The sequence below is a fragment of the Euleptes europaea genome, chromosome 5 (genome assembly GCF_029931775.1).
Source record: "Euleptes europaea isolate rEulEur1 chromosome 5, rEulEur1.hap1, whole genome shotgun sequence".
Classification (NCBI taxonomy): Eukaryota; Metazoa; Chordata; class Lepidosauria; order Squamata; family Sphaerodactylidae; genus Euleptes; species Euleptes europaea.
Window position 1 is genome coordinate 354,928 of NC_079316.1, and position 22,370 is coordinate 377,297.

At 52.9% G+C, this 22,370-nt stretch overlaps 1 protein-coding gene across 1 annotated transcript in view; it reads left to right on the forward strand.

The window, feature by feature from the left end:
* The first annotated feature begins 1,825 nt into the window (after positions 1-1,825).
* ATP13A3 (ATPase 13A3) overlaps positions 1,826-22,370 on the forward strand; it is a 45,121-nt gene continuing 24,576 nt past the window's right edge. The window contains exons 1-12 of the mRNA XM_056850252.1: positions 1,826-1,873; positions 2,189-2,362; positions 2,682-2,861; positions 3,328-3,398; positions 3,512-3,592; positions 6,266-6,335; positions 6,877-7,011; positions 9,029-9,101; positions 9,661-9,792; positions 10,054-10,233; positions 16,736-16,893; positions 17,258-17,446. Of these exons, the coding sequence (XP_056706230.1) occupies positions 1,826-1,873; positions 2,189-2,362; positions 2,682-2,861; positions 3,328-3,398; positions 3,512-3,592; positions 6,266-6,335; positions 6,877-7,011; positions 9,029-9,101; positions 9,661-9,792; positions 10,054-10,233; positions 16,736-16,893; positions 17,258-17,446 (1,491 nt within the window). The remainder of the gene's footprint in view (positions 1,874-2,188; positions 2,363-2,681; positions 2,862-3,327; positions 3,399-3,511; positions 3,593-6,265; positions 6,336-6,876; positions 7,012-9,028; positions 9,102-9,660; positions 9,793-10,053; positions 10,234-16,735; positions 16,894-17,257; positions 17,447-22,370) is intronic.

Below are 22,370 nucleotides of genomic sequence, written 5' to 3' on the forward strand. Positions count from 1 at the left end.
GGGAGGTAAAAGCTATTCTGAGGTTATGGAAGGGGATACTGACCAGGTACGAAGCTCTGACATAGAATCATAGAGTTGGAAGGGACCACCAGGGTCATCTAGTCCAACCCCCTGCACAATGCAGGAAATTAACAATTGCCTCCCCCCACATCCCCAGTGACCCCAACCCTTCCCCCGCCATGCAGGATCCCACAATCAAAGCACTTCCGACAGATAGCCATCTAGCCTCTGCTTAAAGACCTCCAAAGACGAATCCCTTTTAAACCATGGTGAGACTTTAGACTGGGAGATTGATCGCCTGTCCGATACAGCATCACATTTGAACACCCAATCCTGAATGTTGGTACCTGCTGTAGTGACCTGTCTTACTGTTTTGTTTTTAAAGCCCCCATGAATCCCTCTGGTGGGGTTGATGGTGACCTTGGGAGCTAAGACAAACGGTGCTGATGTGGGCAGGACCTGCAAAAATATGCACCTTTCTGTCCACACAGCATCCAAAGCTACTTTGGAGTCTTTCCAAGAAGGTGATACCAAACCAGGCCTGGGCAATCTTGCAGCCAGGGGAGGGAGGGGCACAGAAGCAGGACAAATAGGGGACAGTGTCATGCGGATGCTTCTAAACACAGGCTGCTGCTGCAAAATGGCCCAAGGCGCACTCATGCGCTGGCACGGTGGGACACATCCTTGATGTGAAGGTGGGAGGGAATGGGGCCGGAGAGCAGTGGTAAACATATGAACAGAAGGAAGGCCCTGCTGGATCAGACCAAGGCCCATCGGGTCCAGCAGTCTGTTCACACAGCGGCCGACCAGGTGCCTTGAGGGCCCCCCATGGAAGCCGCCCGAGGGGGGGGGGAGTCCGCATGAGGCTCTGCCACCACCGTTGAGACACGTTGCAGAAAACGCTCTGCGCTTGGCTTTTGTTGGATGTTGCAAGGAAATGGGAAGGGGACCCAGGAGGGTCGAACTGAGCTACGTGTGTGTGGGGGAGAAGGGGGCTGTGGGGCAGTGCCCCAGGCTCCAGGCATCTATTTGTCTGAGGGGTACAGGTGATACAATGATAGGCATTAAAAATCCAATGATGGGGGGGGGAGTGGGCCCTCCCCGCTTCTTGTTTTTCTGGGAACTGGCCTCAAACCGTTGGTTTGCCCAGGAGGTGGGGCTCCCATTCCCCCCGTCCCCAAAAAACACACTTAGGCTTCCTCAGTATTGTCACCCCCTCCTCTGGCTATGCTCCCGGTCACGTTCTCGTGCCGCCCTTCCTCAGAAGAGCTCAGGGCACCACCGCCCAGCCGTCCATTCTACGTTCACACCAACCCTGCGAGGTGGAGGAGGTTCAGGGGTTCAGGACTGGCTTTGAGATCCCCTTGTGAGCATCACAGTTGAGTGGGGATTTGAACTCTGCCCGCCCTGGCCCTAGTCCAAGACCCTAGCCACTCAGCCACACGAACGCTCTTGCTTTCCATGTCTCCAGCCCAAGATGGGAGGCCCTTTTGGGGCCAGAGGCCCTGCGTTCTGTGTTCCTTGCCCTGCAGGGTGATGGTGACTTATCTCACCTGTAGCCTGACTGCTGTGGGGATTCAGTCAGTCTCCACAGTACAACTCCCTGCAGTCCCTTAGCAAGAGAGAGCGCAGAGGGAGGGGGGCACAAGAGGGATCCTTGTTTCCTCCCCATTGGCGCTCTGGGTTTCTGGTGGCATCAGCAAGCCCTGTGGATGGAGGCGTCCTGAGCAAGCGTCCCCTCACGGTGTCCGTGTCCTCCCCTTCCCCCCCACCCTCCTCCAGGCGTCCCGGTGTCTGAGGCCGAGGATTCCACGCCGCAGGGGACATGGAGAACGAGGGGAAGCTCATCAATAAAGGCGAGGAAGAGGAGATGGTAATGGGCGCTTCTAAACTGTGCAGAAATGCCAGCCTTCCCTCTCTGGGGCAAACGCTTGCAGGGCGTTTCTGCCACCCCTGAGGGGGGCACCCTTGGAACTTAAGGCCGGAGGCGCAAAGGGCTCCTTGCTCTGGAGCCAGGGGTGGGGAGAGGGGTCCCCTTCTGCCAGGGACTGGCTCGCCACGGGCCTGTCATTCTCCAAACCTTGCTTTGTGGTGCTTCTGGGAGGGAGCAGTTCTGGCCCCGAACATCACACTCTGGAGCTCTTCCGTCAGTATCTCTTGATGGGCTTCCCCCGGTTGTTCCCTGCAGGAGATCTACGGTTACAACCTCTGCCGGTGGAAGTTGGCCTTGGTCGCCGCAGGGGTGCTTTGCTCTGGCGGTTTCCTTCTCCTCCTCCTCTACTGGATGCCCGAATGGTGTGTGAAAGCGATGTGCAGGAGGGCCCCTCTCCGGGGCTGCCAGGTGGTGCTTCTGAGGACCACGGTGAGCACCAGCTCTAGGGCCCCGAGCCCTCTCAGGACCCCCTCTTTTCACGGCCAGGGCATGAGATGGCTAGAGGAGACTCAGGGCCATCTCTCACTCCAGAAAACTGGCAGGCTGGCGTGTCTTTGTTTGCTCTCTCCTGGCCCGCTGCAATACGAGGGCCTGTTTTATCAGCAGCATCTTCCTCTGGGTGGGGGTCAGCAGTTCCCAGAGAGGGAGGAGTGGCCGTGTAGTGACCAGTGGCTAGTCTGTCTGGAGCTGTGGCCCTCACGCAGCTGTCAGTTTGGAAAGCCTTTTTCTCTCCTTTTTGTGTCTCCAGGACGAATTCCACAGCTGGTTTTGCGCAAAGGTTCGCGTTGTGCTTTCTCTGGGATCCAGTCCGCTGCAGACTCCGGCGTTCATGGCCGAGGCGATGACCAACGGCATCAGTGACCGTTTACATGCAGAGGCCACTGAAGAGAAGGATCGGCACAGATTCTCCCAGGGTCACCTACAGGAGGTACCCCCACTGCGCGGAATTCTTCTGGCATCTGTCACGGATATGTGGGGGTGGGGGTGCTGACTACCAATGGTTGCTTTCCGGAGGGGGCTTGCTCTATAAGCAGTCAGTGAGGAGCCCCCCTCCACATGTAGTTAGTTCCCCCCCCCACACACACACACACCCCGTGTGAGGGGTTGTGTTGATCCCAAGATGGAGTTGCACTAGCAGAGCGCTGCTGAGACTGGCTGCAGCAACACAAACCTTGGCCCCTAGCAATGAGCTGGTGGCAGGGGCAGCTGTTTGCATCCCCCTACCCATGGCTGTGCTCAGCTTTTCTGGCTGGCGTGGGGCTCTGGAGTGGCGTGGTGGCACTGCCTCCTGCTCTGAGTTCCCAGCCCTCCTGCGCTTCCGTCCTCGGTTCGGAGGCGCCCCTGTGAGCGAGGGCCAGGGACCATCCTACAAACTGCCTCTCTCTGCCTTGCAGATCCGGCATTTCACCCACCACAGCGTGAAGTACTTCTGGAACGAGGGGGTGCAAAACTTCAGCTCCATAAAGTAAGAGGTGCTGTGGTTTTCTGGGCGCCCTCAGAGGTGTAATGCAGAAGGAAAGCCACCTCTTCTGCGTCTCGGGAACACCCGTTTCACCCGATCATCTCTGCTTGCTTTAGGGGCCTGGACGAATCCGTTTCCTGTTCTTCCATCCATCGTGAGCACAGTGCTGGTCTAGCAAAAGGGATCCGTGATTACAGGTACTCTTCCGACACCTGATTCCCATCCTGGTAACAGTACATGGCTGGTTGTTAACATGCGGGGTGGGGACAATTATTCACACTCAAGGCAGTGTCTGTGGGCGGGTGGGGTGGTTAGTGACTTAGAGCGGAGGTTTTCCTTTAAAAAGTAACTTGACGTTTCTAGGTTTGGGTGCCAAACCTATAAATTGAGAGAGGAATCCTCCCAGGTGCCTGGTCTTTCCAGCTCCTTAGGACTTCCAGCTGGTTGTCAGGGTTGAAATATGGTTTCCGGCTCTCGGGAGGGCGGCGCCCAACTCAGCACCAGCTGTTGGTGCTGGTTAGGAGCTTCTCTTGAGCTCTGGGCAAATCTGTGCCGGTCAGGACTGCATCAGGCAGCTGGCCCTTCCTTTGACGCTGCTGGGTTTGAAATGTCCAAGCCCAAAGCTCCAGGCAGCCTGCCTGTGAAAGGTCTTCAGCCCAGGCAGCAGCAAGGGGAGGCCCCACTGACCTACAAGCGTGTGACCGGAAGGGGTGTGACATCAGTCACATGGCAGGAAGAGGCAGAGCCGGAGCGATGCACTTGTTGGTGGAGAGAGTGGATTCCCCCGCTGCCTGTGCTTGTGGCACTCTGGGGGACCCTAATGGGGCTGATGGGGCGGGGGGAGAGTGAGACCCCCTGAGCCTGCCTATGTCAAAGTGCATCCTGAGCACTGCTGAGTCTGCCCATCCCGCCCCCTAGCCTCCGGCCCCTTGCAGCAGGTCTCGATGGCTTGATACTTGGGCCCATCCAGGTACTAACGAGGGCCCCTTACTACACTGTGGTCTATTCCGTTTTTAATTTTTTCCTCACTGTATATCATATGTGTGTGTTAAGTGCTGTCAAGTCGCTTCCAACTCATGACGACCCTATGAATGAAAGTCCTCCAAAATGTCCTATCTTTGACAGCCTTGCTCAGATCTTGCAAATTAAAGGCTGTGGCTTCCTTTATTGAGTCATGTATATCATATACCGTGTTTCCCCGAAAATAAGACACTGTCTTATATTTATTTTTCCTCAAGAAGACACACTATGGCTTATTTTCAGGGGATGTCTTATTCCGAGGGAATCAGAACTGTCCTCCCTCTCGGCTCCCGTTCTCCCCTTACCACCCCCTTCCGGTCCCGCCCCCAGAGGCCCGGGCCACGCTGGTTGCCGGGCCTTTGAAGTGGCCGCGGGAGACTGCATCTGCTCAGCTGGGCTCCTCCTGTCTTCCCCGCCCCCACAGGCCCGGGCGCGCTGGTTGCAGAGCCTTTGAAGCGGCTGCGGGAGACTGCATCTGCTGAGCTGGGCTCCTCCTGGTCTTTTCCACCCCAGCCCCGGGCGCGCTGGTTGCCAGGCCTTTGAAGCAGCCCCGGGAGACTGCATCTGCTCAGCCGGGCTCCTCCTGGTCTTCTCCACACCAGCCCCAGGGTGCCTTATTTTCGGGGTATGGCTTATATTAAGCAAATGCTTAGAAATGCTGCTACGGCTTCTTTTATGGGTATGTCTTATTTTCGGGGAAACACGGTACACAGTGCCAATAAATAAATAATAGAATAGACCACAGTGCAGTAAGAGCCAGGTAACGGCCTCCAATAAACCAAACTACATAGACTACAATCTTTTCCCTCCTGAACCATTGCACTGCAAACTACCGTTTGATTCCCTGGATCAGAATAGCCCCCCTGAAGAGTTCCGTTTCACAGTGTTCGGGGAATGCCAGGAGGGCGGGAGCCTTCCTGGCCTCCTCAGGCAGGCCGTTCCCCAGTGAGGAAGCCACAGCAGAGGACATGCGAGGGCAAAGGGGGTGGCGGGGTAGCCCAGTGGGCACGCAGTTGACTCTAAAAGAACTTCCAACTGGAGCCTTTGGGCTGAAGGTTCGCGGTCTCACGTGGGCAAGGTGCTGGTACGCTGCAGGGTAACACAGGGCCGCTGCCGCTGCTGGGAAGGGCAGAGTCCAGAGAGGAGGAGGGTGTGGCGGAGTCGTTCCTGCCTGTGTCACCCATGGGTGCGTTGGGTCCCCAGTGAGCTGCGTCAGGCAGACCTCTGCCTGTCTTGAAGGCCAGCAGCCCTGGCTTGCCACGGTCGTCCCTCTGTGCTTTCGCTAGAAGACCTCCAGAGGTGGTGCCAAGCTGCCTCTGCTAGGGCATCCAAGGGGCAGCCCGTGTGCTAGCAGAAGCCCCGCTCTGCCCTGTGCCCTGTCTGTGGCACACATGGGCAAAGTTGGACACCAACCAAACGGAGGGAGTCCCGGCAGAGAATCCTCCACCCACCCACGGCCTCGGGTTGCCCCTGCACTGGTCTGCCCCTTGGTCCAAGCCATGCCCCCTCCATTGCTCTTACCTGGGCGTGGCTGAGTCATGCCGAGTGGTGAGGCTGGCTTTTGCCACTTGGGGAACTACACCTGAATTCGGGGAAATGGGGGGTGGGGGACGACAGCTCATTGTTTCTTTGGCCCCTCCCACCAGTGTGGTGTTTTTTCTCGCCCCAGCCCCGCTCCTAGTCATGTGATTTGTGGCCTGTTGCTCATATGAGCTGGTGTTGCACCCTGCCTTCCCTCGTGCGCCATATCCCATCCGCTGCCGACTCTTGCCGCTGTAGGGTGGAAAGGAAATTCTCTGTATTGACAAGCAGGATTTTCAACTCTTCTTAAAAATCATGTCTTAATATAGGAGATTATTCTACGGAGTCAATGAGATTGCCGTGAAGGTGCCTTCCGTTTTTAAACTTTTGATTAAGGAGGTAAGAACTGGCAGTGGTTATTGGGGGGGGGGGCAGTTGTGCCACACCAGTGCCCTTTTTCCAGCTCCTTCCTGCTTTGGGGGTGGGGTGGGGGGCAGGTAGTTCCCTTTCTGACACACGAGGAGTTGCCCTGGTTTTAAAAGGTGTCTGTCAAATTAAGTCCTACGAGACTTCCAAGTGCAGCGGAGAGCATGGGCGGAGGGTCTTCATTTTGGGTGGGAGTTGCACTCCCCCTGGAGGAGTCGGTTCGTAGCTTGGGGTGCTCCTGGACACACACACACCCCGGTTTCCTGTTGCATAAACAGGTGGCAGCGGTGGCCGGGGGAGGGGTCTTTCTACGGCTTTGGCTGGTGAGCCAGGGGAGGCCCTTCCTGTTACTAATTGTTCAAATGTTTTAATGTATTTCATGTGCTGCCACCTTAGTGGCCCTGATTGGGTGGAAAGGCGGCATTAAATTGTTAAATAAATAAAAATGCTTTCTGCCAAGGGTCTAACCTACCTTGCTTTTCTCCCCTCCCTGCCTGTCTGTTGCCCTGCCCAGGTTCTCAATCCGTTTTACATTTTCCAGCTATTCAGTGTGATCCTGTGGAGCACTGACGAGTACTACTACTATGCGCTGGCCATTGTGATCATGTCTCTGGTGTCTGTTGCGAGCTCCTTGTACACCATCCGCAAGGTAGGGCTCCCGGGGACCTGGAGGTTCCACAGGAACCACGGAGCCCGCTTCCCTCCCACTTCCCCCGTGCGTTCCTGGACTCCAGAGGAAGTCAAAGACGAGCTCCCTTCTGTCCCAGTTTCGTGCTGGTCTGGAAGATCTTTTAGGACTGAATCATTCTAGTCAGGGCAGCAGCTGAGCTTTCCAGAAGGTTCCTAGGGAGGGACGCAGTTCTGAGAACGATCTCAGCCTGCTGGCGGCAGACGCTGCAGAGTCTCAGATGGCCATGCCTATCGCAGTCGGCCCAGGCCGAGGGGCCCCTTTGTGTGCCCCTCACTGCCACTCGGAGACGTGCCAGGGTGGTACTCCTCCTCGCTGCCCTTCCAGGATCTCTTGGGTGGCTGCTGCCTGCTCAGCAGAAGATGCTGGTTGAGCCTGTGGCCTGATCCTGCCTGGTGCTGCTCAATGTACGGGTTGAGGGATTTTCAGGTTTGGCTGCACTGGGAGAAATAAAACCCTCACTCTAGTACACTGCGAGGAGATGAGCAGGCCTCCCGAGCACTCGGCGGCGGTGGCTGCCCTCGAAGGAGGCCAGAGCCCGTGGCGGGACTGTGAGAGAGCAGAGAGAGGGGGCTGGAAAGAGCCAGCGTGGTGTAGCGGTGGTTTGGAGCAGTGGACTCTGATCTGGAGAACCAGGTTTGATTCCCCACTCCTCCACATAAAACCAGTTGGATGACCTTGGGCTAGTCACAGCTCGCTCAACCTCACCTACCTCGCAGGGTGTCTGTTCTGAGGTCTTCTCCTCCTCCTCCTCTCCCCCCCCCCCCTTTGCAGGGTTGCTCTGGGCTTCCGGGCCTCATAAAACACAGAGCCCATTTCAAAATACGCCTACATTTCATCAGTACAACTGCCAGCTTTAAAAAATAAATTTCAGCCCCAATGCCCCAGATCCGCATTTTACTCCTCCCTCACTTTTACCCATGGGGCAGAATCTAAGCAAGCACCCATAAAAACATAAGAAAGGCCTTGCAGGGTCAGATCAAGTCCCATCAAGTCCAGCAGTCTGTTCACACAGTGGCCAGCTATGTGCCTCTAGGAAGCCCACAAACGACTGCAGCAGCACCATCCTGCCTGTGTTCCACAGCACCTCATAAAATAGGCGTGTTCCTCTGATCCTGGAGAGAATAGGGATGCATCATGACTAGTAGCCATTTTGTCTAGTAGCTATGAATAGCCCTCTCCTCCATTAACATGTCCACTCCCCTCTGAAAACCTTCCAAGTTGGCAGCCATCATCACATCCTGGGGCAGGGAGTTCCACAATTTAACTATGTGTTGTGTGAAGAAATACTTGTATCTGTTTTGAATCTCTCACCCTCCAGCTTCAGCAGATGATCCTGCATTCTAGTATTATAAGAGAGGAAGAAAAGCTTCTTCCTGTCCACTCTCTCCATAACATATATAATTTTATAGACCTCTTATCATGTCTCCCCTTAACTGCCTTCTTTCCAAACAAATCAGCCCTAAGCGTTTCGCTCCCCGAGGTCAAGGGGCTCCAGAGAGGAGCTTCCCAAGGGGAAGAGAAGCTGTACTTGGAATGGGGCTGAAGGAGCACAGGATGATGATGGGGGCCCAGAGGACAGTCTCCAGCTGGCCCCTATCACTTCTCTGCCAGCCAGGGTGCCTCCCTCTGCCTGCTGGCTGTCCTCTGGCCCTTCCCGGATTCCACAGCCCCATTTCGGACACTCAGGCCTCTCAGTGGGGCCAGTGGAGGAGGCGCAGACGCTGCCTTCAGGGGTTGTCGGCCAGTGTTGCTAACAACGATGGCCACGTTGGGGGATCTTATTTGCCCAGTGCGGTCTCCTGGGGGTATGTGTGGGCTGGGCTTGGGGGTGTTTTCTCCTGCTCTGGATTTGTCTGCCCCATTTGGGGCCGGGTGTTCCTGTCCCTCAGCATCTCTTGGGACAGAAGCCAACTCTGCGCGTTCTGGAGAGGGGCCCCGTGCTTCTGCCTGAGACCGCTTCTCCTTCTCTCCTCAGCAATACATGATGCTCCACGACATGGTGGTGGCGCACAGCGTCGTGAGGGTGTCGGTCAGCACAGCAGATCAAGGTAGGGCGGAGGGGCGTCGCTGCTTGGGGAAGGTCTGTGTCTGGATGGGTCCTCCTGGGGCCCTGGCCTCTTGGTGCTTGGGTTGGGAGGGGTTTTTTTCTTGGCGCTTCACACCCCAGCCCTGCTACTGCCTCCCTCGGGTGCAGCCGGCCAGCCGGTCTTATAGGTCTTTCTACTACTCCCGTGTAGAGCTGCTCCTCTCCTCTGGTCTGGCTTCCCTCACACCTATCCCTCCCCCCCCCAGTCAAGCACTTCAGTGGATCAAAACCTGTTCCTCCCATGCTCAATGGACAGTGGAGGCGCATTAGCATGTGGTTTGTGCTTGAGGCCTCCCCCTCCTCTTGGGACCACAGGGTCTGCCTGCTGAGCCTGGAAAGTGGTGTGGGGTGTGTATGTGTGTACTCCTGTTCCGGTCTCTTGCTGGTCACCCCCCCCCCTCCCGGCCCTTTCTGCACTCACTGCCTTCCGCAGCACCAGGCTGACGTGGCTCCAGCAAGGGGGGGTTGTTGTTATTGGGGAGGGCCTGTGCATATTTTCCTGTTTTCTCTCCCACCTTCAGGCATAGAAGAGATCCTGTCTACGGACCTCGTGCCTGGAGACGTCATCGTGATCCCCTTGAATGGGATGATCATGCCGTGTGACGCGGTGCTGGTCAGCGGCACTTGCATTGTCAACGAGAGCATGCTGACAGGTAGGCAGATTGGCTCATCTGGACAGGGGGCCCTTCCCGGGCTGGGAGCACGCTGGGAAGAGGCCCCCCCTGGAGTCAGCCTGCCATTGGCGCTTGGTGCGCGGAAGGGGCCTTGAGGGAGGGGTCTCCTTTCCCCCCTTGAGACCCCGCTAGAGAGCAGCTGCCCGATGGAAGAGTCCCCCCCCCCCCCCCGTAGCCTCCAGTGGCCGAGTGGCTGTGTGTCTGGGGGCCTCAGCAGCCCCTCCTTTCCTCCCATTTCAGGCGAGAGCGTCCCCGTCACCAAGACCAACCTCCCGAATCCCAGCGAGGACCCCAAAGCCCTGGAGGCCGAAGCCTACAGCCCAGAGGGGCACCGGCGGCACACCCTCTTCTGTGGCACCACCGTCATCCAGACCCGCTTCTACACGGCAGAGTTGGTCAAGGCTGTCGTGGTCCGGACGGGTCAGTGGGTTTGCCTGGCTGTGGTTGGAGGCCTGTGCGGCTCAGGCATGGTGGGCACGTGGCTCTGGGGAGGGGAGAGAAGGAATTCTCCAGCGGTTTGGACTGGGGTTTTTCTCTTGCTCCGCACCAGAGCTTCATGAAGGACTGCTTCATTTGCTTATTACCTTTTTATCCCACCTCTCCACCAAAGGGCTCGGGGGGAGGAGTCGCATGCTGCCCCTCTGTCTCCTGACAACAACCTTGCAGGTAGAGTAGAGGCAGTGACTGGCCCACGTTTGTCAGGTCAGGTTTTCTGGAAGTTTGCACTTAGGCGGCCCTCGCCTCCATCTTGCTCTCTGACCACTCTGCCTTGCTGCCTTGTGTGAACCCCCTCACGGCTTCTTCCTGAAGGATCGCAGGCAGGCAGCTGGGTTCACTGGTCACAGCAGGGAAGGGAATCTTGTGGCACCCTGTGTGTGACGGGGCCCTGCCTGGGCTGGACCCAGTTTCAGATATGTGGGGTAGGTTCTCAGTGTGCATGCCCCCCCCCCCCGTGTGCACCCATCAGGAAAGAGGAGAGAATGGGGAAGGGGGGCAGAAGGAGCTGAATTGCCTGGGCGGGCGAGAGGCCCCAGCAATGCACAAAAGGCTTCGGCATAAGCATTGGCAGCAGCACCCCACCCCCTTGTGTGAAGCATGCCTCGCCATAGATTAGCTACCCTAACTGGACAGCTGTAGTAGGTGAGAAGATGTCTGCCTTCATTCAGGCGCTCTCAGCAGGTGTGAAATTAGCCACTACCTGTTCCTGCTATTGCTGGTGGTCTCAGTGCTTCTTTGGCAGCTGTGGGGGCTTTGCCTAGAAACGTGCCCTGCCTGGAACGCGGCCCACTGTGCATGCTCGTTGAGTTTTACAGGACTCTTCAGGCGGCTTCATGGTCCTCAAGAGTCGATTGCACAAAGTGTGGAGTTTGGTTGGCTGTAATAAAAGGCCTTGCATGGGTTTTGTGTTTGGAGTTTGCAGTGAGCAAATAAAAGGGCCGCACCCATCACTGAGAGATTAAAAAATAAGGCCAAGATCTTGTGCTCTTGTTGGAGGAACACTGAAAGACTTATACAGCTTCCCCTGAAGAAGCCTGTTAGTGGAATGTGTGGGGAATTTTTAGCTGAGAAATAAAAATACCTTCTTTTTTTTGTACTTTACTTGCACACACACACACCCTTGGCCTTGGCCTTATTTTTTGACCTCTTGGGTCTTGCAGCGAGCCAGCCTGGATTTTCGGGTGCACCTCCTGTGGTGCACCAAAGCCATCCTGCTTTCTCCACAGCCAGCCTCAAAGGGGCTGCCAAAAGACCCTTTCATGCCGGGGGGAACCTGCCCTCTTGCCCAGTCCGGACTCCTCTGACCGTGACTCTTGGTAGTCGCTGGTAGACAGCGGTCCTTGCTGGCTTTGACACAGGCGATACTTTCTACTGGGGTGTGTTTGTATGTTGGGTGCAGGAGGGTCTCGCCTCTTTGTTAAGGAAGCCCCTCCTTCTGAAGAGCTTCTTTGTGCTTGAAGATCACTCCGTAACCCTTCTGTTGGGGGGCCTTCCCAAAGAGCTAGGCACAGTTATGGTCGGATTTTCTGCGCCGTTAAAGAATCCATCTGCTTCCTAACCGGTGGCATAGTTGTGTTTGCTGGGAGAGGATTGTGGTTGTTGTGCCAGTGGGTGATTAAGGTTGATTGCTGCCTGAAAGCTTGATTGTTACCTTGTTAAGTGGGGCTGTTGTGATTGGAGCTTGTGTGAGAGAGGTGGGGGCTGTGAGCATTTAAATTCCAAGGCTCCTGCTCTCCAGAGGCTGCATTTTGATTCAGCTGAGCTAAGCTGGGGACTACAGGCAGGGGTGAGTTTAAACTTTGCCTTTTTTAAACACTGGGAAGCCTAACTAAACTGAGAATTTAATTGAGGTTTGCTGGGAGAGGATTGTAGTTGTTGTGCCAGTGGGTGATTAAGGTTGATAGCTGCCTGAAAGCTTGATTGTTACCTTGTTAAGTGGGGCTGTTGTGATTGGAGCTTGTGTGAGAGAGGTGGGGGCTGTAAGCATTTAAATTCCAAGGCTCCTGCTCTTGCCCTGTGGCTCTTAGCCTGTGGATCGTGACTGGGGATCTGTAGGGTGAGTATAAAATCTTGTTATCTTGGCAGAGTAACTGCTCCATCCAGTTGGAGTACCACACAACTGAATATCCCTGTGAATTAGTAGCAGATAGCTGCAGGGCAAGGAACTTCGGCACTCAGTTCTTATTTGGTACAGGAAGAGTGCAAGAGAGTAAAAGGCAGGGTTACAACACCCAAGAATAATATAATAATTAATAACTAAATAAAATAGCAGTTACGAAGGTAGAAAGCCAGCAGGGGTTGGGGGGCTATCCAGTGTGCTGCATGGAGTGTCACATGTATGATTATCTGCCTGCTGGACAGAAGTCGTGGGTGTGTGCTCGGTGTGGGGAGCTCCTGGCTTTCAGGAAGCGAGTTCACTTCCTTGAGGCCAAGGTAGCTCAACTGGAGGAGCTGAGGCAGGCAGAGAGAGAGGTGACGGATGAAATAGTCACATCCCAGTCCCAAGGTGATGGCAACCTGCCAGTCACGGATGGTGGAGCCCTTGGGGAAGGAGGCCATCTCACTGAGGTAGGGGAATGTGGTTCCTTAGAAGGGACCTCTTCCTTGGTGGATGAACAGATATCCTCTCGTACCGAGGATGTGCCTCAGAGGGGAGGGGGCTTCTTGTAGTGGGGGATTCAATCCTTAGGAATGTAGATAGCTGGGTTTCTGGTGGGTGCATGGACCGCACGGTGACTTGCCTGCCTGGTGCGAAGGTTGCGGACATTACCCGTCATATAGGTAGTCTGGTAGATAGTGCTGGGGAGGAGCCAGTGGTTGTGGTGCATGTTGGCACCAACGACGTGGGGAAATGTAGTCCGGAGGTCTTGGAATCCAAATTTAGGTTGCTAGGCAGGTGACTGAAAGCCAGGACCTCCAATGTAGCTTTTTCAGAAATGCTACCTGTTCCACGTGCAGGACCAGCTAGGCAGGCACAGTTGGTGAGTCTCAATGCATTGATGAGACGGTGGTGCAGGGAAGAGGGCTTTAGATTTGTAAGGAACTGGGCAACATTTTGGGACAAGCCGGGCCTATACAAAAGGGATGGGCTCCACTTGAACCAGGATGGAACCAGACTGCTGGTGCATAATATAAAAAAGGTGGCAGAGCAGCTTTTAAACTGAACCTGGGGGGAAAGCCGACAGGAGCTGAGAAGCATCCGGTTCGGGCAAACTCAGTGCATATGGACAAAGGGAAAATTGTTTCAGATTGCCCACATGGGAATTACTTGGACATGAAAGGGAATGGGAAAAGAATGATGCCCAAAGGCACATGCCAGGCAAGTCGGAAGAGAGAAACAGTGTGGTGTTTCTATGCTAATGCTAGAAGCCTCCAAGCAAAAATGGGGGAATTAGAGTGCATGGTTTTAAGAGAAAACATAGATATAGTGAGCATTACAGAAACCTGGTGGAGGGGAGAGAACCAGTGGGATACAGTCATCCCTGGTTACAAACTGTATAGAAATGACAGGGAAGGGCGTATTGGAGGGGGTGTTGCTATGCATATCAAGGAAGGCATATTGTCTAATAAGCTAGAGATCATAAAAAGGGCAGACTCGTCCACAGAATCCTTATGGGTGACAATTTCGGGTCCCAAAGGAGATTTAGTACTTCGGACGTTCTACCGGCCCCCTGACCAAATGGCTCAGGGTGATCTTGAGATGGAGAATGAAATTAAGGAAGCATGTAAAGGTAACGAAGTAGTAATAATGGGAGACTTCAACTTCCCTCATATTGATTGGATAAATGTATGCTCCAGACAAGCCAAAGAGATAAAAATTTTAGACATTCTAAATGACTGTGCCCTCGAACAGTTGGTCATAGACCCAACCAGAGGGGAAGCGATCCTGGATTTAATACTCTGTGGTGCTGCCGGTGACTTAGTGTGGGATGTGGATGTAGTTAAGCCAGTTGGCAATAGTGATCACAATGGCATCAAATTTAATTTAGATGTAAGTGGGAAAGTGACTGGGAAATCTCACACAATTACCTTTGACTTTAAAATAGGGAACTTCTCTAAAATGAAAAAACTGGTAAAAAGGAAGTTGAAAGGAACAGTTAAGAGGGTTAAATCTCTTGAAAAGGCTTGGGGGTTACTCAAGTCCACATTACTAGAGGCTCAGCTAGCTTGTATACCGCAGGTCAGGAAAGGTGGTAATAAGTCCAAGAGGTCACCACCATGGCTAACGGGTAAGGTGAAGGAAGCAATTAGAGGAAAAAAGTCTTCCTTCAGAGACTGGAAGGTTTGCCCAAACGAGGCGAACAGAAGCAAACACAAACTTGCACAAAGGAAATGCAAGCAGATAATTAGAGATACAAAAAAGATTTTGAGGGGCTTATTGCTAAACACATCAAAACAAACAATAAGAAATTCTTTAAGTATATTAGGAGTAGGAAACCAGCTAGGGAAGCAGTTGGACCATTGGATGACAATGGGAGTAAAGGAACTCTAAGGGAGGATAAAGTGATTGCTGAAAAACTAAATGAATTCTTCTCATCTGTCTTCACTGTTGAAGATACAGGGCAGATTCCTTCTCCTGAACAGAGATTTTGGAGAGGGGAAAATGAGGAACTGAGGCAAATAGTGGTAACAAGGCAGGAAGTCCTAGAACATCTAGACAAACTGCAAACTAACAAGTCACAGGGACCAGATGGTATTCATCCTAGAGTTCTTCAAGAACTCAAATGGGAAATTGCTGAACTTCTAGCAAAGATATGTATTATGTCCCTTCGATCAGGCTCTGTCCCAGAGGACTGGAGAATGGCCAATGTAACACCCATTTTTAAAAAAGGTTCCAGGGGGGACCCAGGAAATTACAGGCCAGTTAGCTTAACGTCTGTTCCGGGTAAATTAGTGGAAAGCATTATTAAAGATAGAATTGTCAAGCATATAGAAGGACAAGGTCTGCTGGGCAAGACCCAACATGGCTTCTGTAAGGGTAGGTCCTGTCTCCCTAACCAGTTAGAGTTTTTTGAAAGCGTCAACAAGCATGTGGGCAGGAATGAGCCTGTGGATATTGTGTATTTGGATTTCCAAAAAGCTTTTGACAAAGTCCCCCACCGAAGACTGCTAAGCAAATTTCATAGTCATGGGATAAGAGGACAAGTCCTCTTACGGATTGAGAGCTGGCTGAAAAATAGGAAGCAGAGAGTAGGAATCAATGGTCAGTTCTCCCAATGGCGGGATGTGAGCAGTGGGGTCCCTCAGGGATCTGTGTTGGGACCGGTGCTTTTCAACCCGTTCATCAATGACCTGGAGTTGGGGTTAAACAGTGAGGTGGCCAAGTTTGCAGATGATACCAAATTATTTAGGGTTGTTAAAACAAAATCGAACTGTGAAGAGCTCCAGAAGGATCTCTGCGTACTGGAAGAATGGGCATTAAAATGGCAAATGAGATTCAATGTGAGCAAGTGTAAAGTGATGCATATTGGGACAAAAAATCCCAACTTCCCATATACACTGATGGGATCTGTGCTGGCAGCGACAGACCAAGAAAGGGATCTTGGGGTGGTAGTGGATAGCTCAATGAAGATGTCAACCCAGTGTGCTGCTGCTGCTGTAAAAAAGGCAAATTGCATGCTGGCCATAATTAGACGAGGAATAGAGAATAAAACTGCTGATATCATACTGCCCTTGTACAAATCTATGGTGAGACCACACTTGGAATACTGTGTACAGTTCTGGTCACCACACCTAAAAAAGGATATTACAGAGCTTGAGAAAGTGCAGAAAAGAGCAACCAAAATGATTAGGGGACTAGAGCAACTGTCCTATGGGGAGCGGTTAAGACGCTTAGGGCTGTTTAGCTTGGAAAGAAGGCGGCTGAGGGGAGACATGATAGAGGTCTATAAAATTATGCATGGTTTGGAGAGAGTGGACAGGGAGAAGTTTTTCTCCCTCTCCCATAATACTAGAACACGGGGTCATCTGCTAAAGCTGGAGGGCGAGAGATTCAAAACAGATAAAAGGAAGTATTTTTTCACACAACGCATAGTTAAATTGTGGAACTCCCTGCCCCAGGATGTGGTGATGGCTGCCAGCTTGGAGAGCTTTAAGAGGGGAGTGGACATATTCATGGAGGAGAGGGGTATGCATGGCTGTTAGTTAGAATGGATACTGGTCATGCCGCATACCTATTCTCTCTAGTATCAGAGGAGCATGCCTATTATTTTGGGTGCGATGGAACACAGGCAGGATGGTGCTGCTGCAGTCGTCTTGTTTGTGGCTTCCTAAAGGCACCTGGTTGGCCACTGTGTGAACCGACTGCTGGACTTGATGGGCCTTGGTCTGATCCAGCAGGGCCTTTCTTATGTTCTTATGTGTGTGTGCAGGTGTGTTTGCTGCTCCTTCAGGGTTCTCTAAAGCTCCCTTTTGTCTCTTGTAGGCTTCAGCACGTCGAAGGGGCAGCTGGTGCGTTCCATCTTGTACCCAAAGCCGACCGATTTTAAGCTCTACAGGGATGCCTACATGTTCTTGCTCTTTCTTGTTGGGGTGGCCGGTGTTGGATTTCTGTATACGGTTGTCAACAGCATTCTTCATAAGGTATTCTTTTCTTCTCTGACTCCGTGAACTCTTGGGTTAGCCTCAAGACGCAGTAGATCCACAGCCTCTTCTTGCAAGAGGCATGTCCGATTCCAGTTTCCCTCCATAGCCCTGCTGCAGTTGGGCAGGTGGGAATGCAATGGTGCAGACGCTCAGGGCAACTGTTGGATTGAGGCCCTGGCCCCTCATCTCTTGCTCGTTCGATGAATATCCTTTAGAAACACCGATCCTGGGGCTCAGGAGCACCGCACGATTCCAAACAATGGTCTTATCTCCCATGAGTTCTTTGAAGAGTGTTCCCAGGCAAGCCCCATGTGCCTGCTTGAGCTCACTGGCCTTCGTCGTCTTCGTCCTCTTCTTGCAGGTTCCTGCTGGCATCATCATCATTGAGTCTCTTGACATCATCACCATCACCGTCCCCCCCGCACTGCCCGCTGCAATGACTGCTGGGATTGTTTATGCACAGAGGCGACTGAAGAAGGTCGGCATCTTCTGCATCAGCCCGCAAAGGATCAACATCTGCGGCCAGCTGAATCTCGTCTGCTTCGACAAGGTCTGGCCTGCTGGGTTCCTCCTTCTGCTTGGCAAATCCTGTGCTGAGGGGGCCGAGAGCCTCCCCCAGCCTGGCTTTCAGAGTGACCTCACTGAGGTCAGCCAGGCTCTTTCCTCTTGGATCCTATGTGCGGATTGTGCTAAACAGAGCTGAGGGCAGAGTGGAAACTTGGCACAGGGCGGCCGCCTCGGCCGCTCCTAGTCGTCCTGCGTGGCCTGCTGGGCCTGCCTGATCCCAACGCCTCTGGGGAAGGAATAATTCATTAGAACACTCATTAGAACACCCATGAAACAGCAGATAGAATTAATTGTGCTTGCTTTTGGTTGATGACAGATCTGTCCCTTAAGGTCAGCGGTGTCAAGGTTTTGGGATGCCAGGGCCAGGACTTTACGACAGAGCCCATGGGCCACGCCTCGGGCCCGCTGCCAAACTTTCCAACTTGCGTCGGTCAAAATCAACTGTTACCAGTCCGTTAAGTCACAGTGGGTAGTCGTGTTAGTCTGTCTGCAGTAGTAGAAAAGGGCAAGAGTCCAGTAGCACCTTAAAGACTAACAAAAATATTTTCTGGTAGGGTATGAGCTCACGAAAGCTCATACCCTACCAGAAAATATTTTTGTTAGTCTTTAATATTTTTGTTAGTCTTTAGTCACGAAAGCTCATACCCTACCAGAAAATATTTTTGTTAGTCTTTAAGGTTCTACTGGACTCTTGCCCTTTTCTACAGTCCGTTAAGGAAACAGAAGAAAATGGGTGGTGGGCTGGGCCCCCCACAGTGTTGGTTCTTTGACCCCCCCCCCCCGGCTGCCTTCTTGGGTTGGGGCCTCTCAACTGCACAGATGATCTTTTCCCCCACCCTCTGAGTGGCCACCAGGGTCAGATGAACTCACTGGACAAAACACCATGGGGCACCGGAGGGGCTTCTTGGAATTGAAGGAAAACGGGGGACGTGATCCCACCGATGTGGTGTCTGATGATGAAAAAGGCCAGAAAGGGCCACCTGATGCCCACCCCCTTCACAGCCACCCCCTGTGCCCCCTGGCCCCTTGTCTGTGGGGTTCCTGTAACGCTGATCCTGAGCTTTTCAGGGGTCTTAAGGGGCTGCAGGGGCAGGTGGGGGAAAAACATCTTTGGACCGCTCTCTGCTCGTGCCTCATAGGATCCGACACAAGACAATTTGGGCTTGTTGACTGAGTGTGAGGGCGAATGTTTGTTGGTGTTCCTTGCTTAGAATCTTAATGTGGCTCAGAGAGTTCTAAAGCCTCCTCCACCAGCAGTTTAACCAGCCACGGTCTCCGCCTGGCCCACGAGGCTGTTGCGTGGATGGCGGGAATTGCTCTTGCAGGCGGGTTGAGCTGAGTTTCTCCTGCCAGCTCTTTGACCTCAAAGTCCCTGCCCCCCCACACTACCACAGGTCTCTTCTCCAAAGCTCAGCCATGCTGCAAATATCCAGTTATTGCTGGGAGAATGTAATCCCCACCCCCACCCCACCCTTCTTGCATATCAGTTGTGATTGTTGGATTGAAAATGGCAGCGGCAGATGGTCACGGGTGGCGTGTTGGGACAGTCCGGGGGGGGGGGGGACAGTTCCCTTCCCCAGTGGATTCCCGCTCCCAGAATTTGTGTGTGTGTGTCCCGACATGGGCGGGGTTTGTGGCAGCTGTAGGGATTGGGATGCCGCCTGTTAATTGGTAGGCCCCAATTAATTCATGGCTTAAAAAACAACAGTGAAATGCTGTTGCTGAGGATTCCATGTAAATGATATTTTTTTGAAGATTATTTTTCACAGTGAATGAATATGAATGTGCAGGACTGGTATTTGGGGTCAGTAATGACCCCCAGGGTTAATTCTTATGGAGGACTTTGTGCGTTCTGCCAGATTGGCCAAGGAGCCTGGAGGGTTGTTTTTTTCCCTTTTTGCCGTCTTCTGGGCGTGGAATAGGGGTCGCTGGGTTGTGGGGCGGGGGAGATAGTTGTGAACTCCCTGCATTGTGCAGGGGGTTGAACTAGATGAGTCTGGTGGTCCCTTCTTCCAACTCTATCATTCTGTGACTCTGTGACTATAACTCAAAACTTAGAATTGAGGAACCCCTGAAGGGTTTGTGCCTCCTTCTTTTAACCAGGGTATTGTCGTGTTCAGTGGAGGTTTTTCCAGAGTGGGTCCTTTAGACCCCCCCCCCCAATGCCTCGCATGTCCAGCCTTTCATATTTTCTCCCTTGTGCTTGGAGTTGTTACTGACCCCAATACCGTTTTAATGAAACCTTCAACGTCAGCCATTTCTGCAGGAGGGAGGGGTCGGCGTTGAACCGCCACAGAATAATTTGTCCTTTGTTGGAGTGAGAATGCTTGGGCTCTGAGTGGCGTAGGCAGGCCTGAGGGAAAACTTTATGAGGTTCTCAATACCCTTTCAGTGTCCGTTACAGCCCCAGCGTGTAGGGGGTTGGTTTTTCTGAAGAGGCTGAACTGTCCTTCGCTGCCCCGGTCATGTTTGGCCTGCTCCTGCAGGCTTTTTGAGAAGAAAACTGGCCAGCAGTAGCCAAGCCGCCTCTGATCTCTGGGAAGGCCCGTTCCGTTGTGCTTCCTCTGGCCAGAGAGCAAATCTCCCTTGCGTGAACAAGGTTTTCCATGGTTGCTGGCTACTGGGGTTGGGAGGGGTGCGTGCCGGGCCCACATGTTCGGGGCTGGAATGACGGGCATATTGGAGGGCAGGTGTGGCCTTCTAAAGCTGTGCCCTGAAAGCAGGAGGAGGAAGGAGGGTGTCCTGAAAAGGTTCCTCTATGGGCAGTTGAATAAGTGTCAGTAAGCATGTGGGGGGGGGCGGGGAGGAAGTTGTGAATTTCCTGCATTGTGCAGGGGGTTGCCTAGATGACCCTGGTGGTCCCTTCCAACTCTATGATTCTATGTAGACAGGAATTTGCCAGTGGACATTGTGTATTTGTTGGTTCTTGTAGGTTATCCGGGCTGTGTGACCGTGGTCTTGGTATTTTCTTTCCTGACATTTCGCCAGCAGCTGTGGCAGGCATCTTCAGAGGAGTAAAACTGAAGGACAGGGTCTCAGTGTTACTCCTCTGAAGATGCCTGCCACAGCTGCTGGCGAAACGTCAGGAAAGAAAATACCAAGACCACGGTCACACAGCCCGGATAACCTACAAGAACCAATGAACTCTGACCGTGAAAGCCTTCAGCAATATTGTGTATTTGGATTTCCAGAAGGCTTTTGACAAAGTCCCCCCCCCCCCAAGACTGCTAAGCAAACTTCATAGTCATGGGATAAGAGGACAAGTCCTCTTATGGATTGAGAGCTGGCTGAAAAATAGGAAGCAGAGAGTAGGAATCAATGGTCAGCTCTCCCAATGGAGGGATGTGAGCAGTGGGGTACCTCAGGGGTCTGTGTTGGGACCGGTGCTTTTCAACCTGTTCATCAATGACCTGGAGTTGGGGATGAACAGTGAGGTGGCCAAGTTTGCAGATGACACCAAATTATTTAGGGTGATTAAAACAAAATTGGACTGTGAAGAACTCCAAAAAGGTCTCTGCATACTGTAGGGGATATGGGGGCATTGAAATGGCAAATGAGATTCAGTGTGAGCAAGGGTAAAGTGATGCATATTGGGGCAATGGGCAGGATGTGGTGATGGCTGCCAACTTGGAAGGCTTTAAGAGGAGAAGGTTTTAAGAGGGGAGAGGAGAAGGCTTTAAGAGGGGAGGAGAGGGGTATTCATGGCTACTAGTCAAAATGGATACTAGTCATGATGCACACCTATTCTCTCTAGTATCAGAGGAGCATGCCAATTATTTTGGGTGCGGTGGAACACAGACAGGATGGTGCTGCTGCAGTCGTCTTGTTTGTGGGCTTCCTAGAGGCACCTGGTTGGCCACTGTGTGAACAGACTGCTGGGCTTGACGGGCCTGGGTCTGATCCAGCAGGGCCTTTCTTATGTTCACTCTTGCCCTCTGTGGAGCCTGGTGTACTGCCGTTTCATGGGATTTGGTTTTCTCTGCAACAGTTGGGGGGGGGGGCAAAACTGAAGATGTCTTCCTCGCAGCCTCTTCCCTGCAAGTTTTTGTGCCTGTTGGCAGCAGCTGTTGTCTGACCTACTGCTGTGGAAGGGGGGCCAGAAGAGAGGGCCCTGCCACTCACTTGAGCCATGTGGTTATGGGAAATTTTGCCCTTCCTGCCCCTTGAGCGAGGGCAGAATGTGGCAGAGGCTGTTTGGGGAGAGCAAGGGGGGCAGTCCACACTTTTATCTGGAACTTTTATCTTATATTGGGTGCTGTGGAACACAGGCAGGATAAATGCTGCTGCAGTTGTCTTGTTTGTGGCTTCCTGGAGGCACCTGGTTGGCCACTGTGTGAACAGACTGCTGGACTTGATGGGCCTGGGTCTGATTCAGCAGGGCCTTTCTTATGTTCTAAGCATTCCCCCAGTAGCCTTTTGCCTCAGCTCGACCGCTTAGTGTCCCGGGCTGCATCAAGGGAGCCTCGGCCCGCTTGCCTTCATCGCAGAGACCCTGCCTCCTTTCCTCTCCCCTGCCTTTCACTTTCTTTTGCAAAGGGGGGGTGAGGAAACATTTGTTGGGCGCCCCTGCCTCCCTGCTCAAGCTCAATCCTCACTAAGTACAATACGATATGATAAAGTTTACTGTTTGCGGCCAAAGGCCCTGACAATCTGTCATATAAAACCTAGTCATAAATAGTAACATTAAAGCAGTCTGATCAAAAAATGCTAGTCGTTAATGCCCTGATTAAATACAGCTTTAGCCCGAATTTTCTTGGCTGCTCAGGCAAAGAGCGACACGCTACAGGAGACAAGTGGATCGGCAGCTGAGGGGAGAGAGAGCAACTTCTCAGAATCTGAAAAGAGATTTAGGTCATTTAGAAGCGCTGCAAGAAATTTCGTTCTTACAGAATAGAGGACAGAATAGA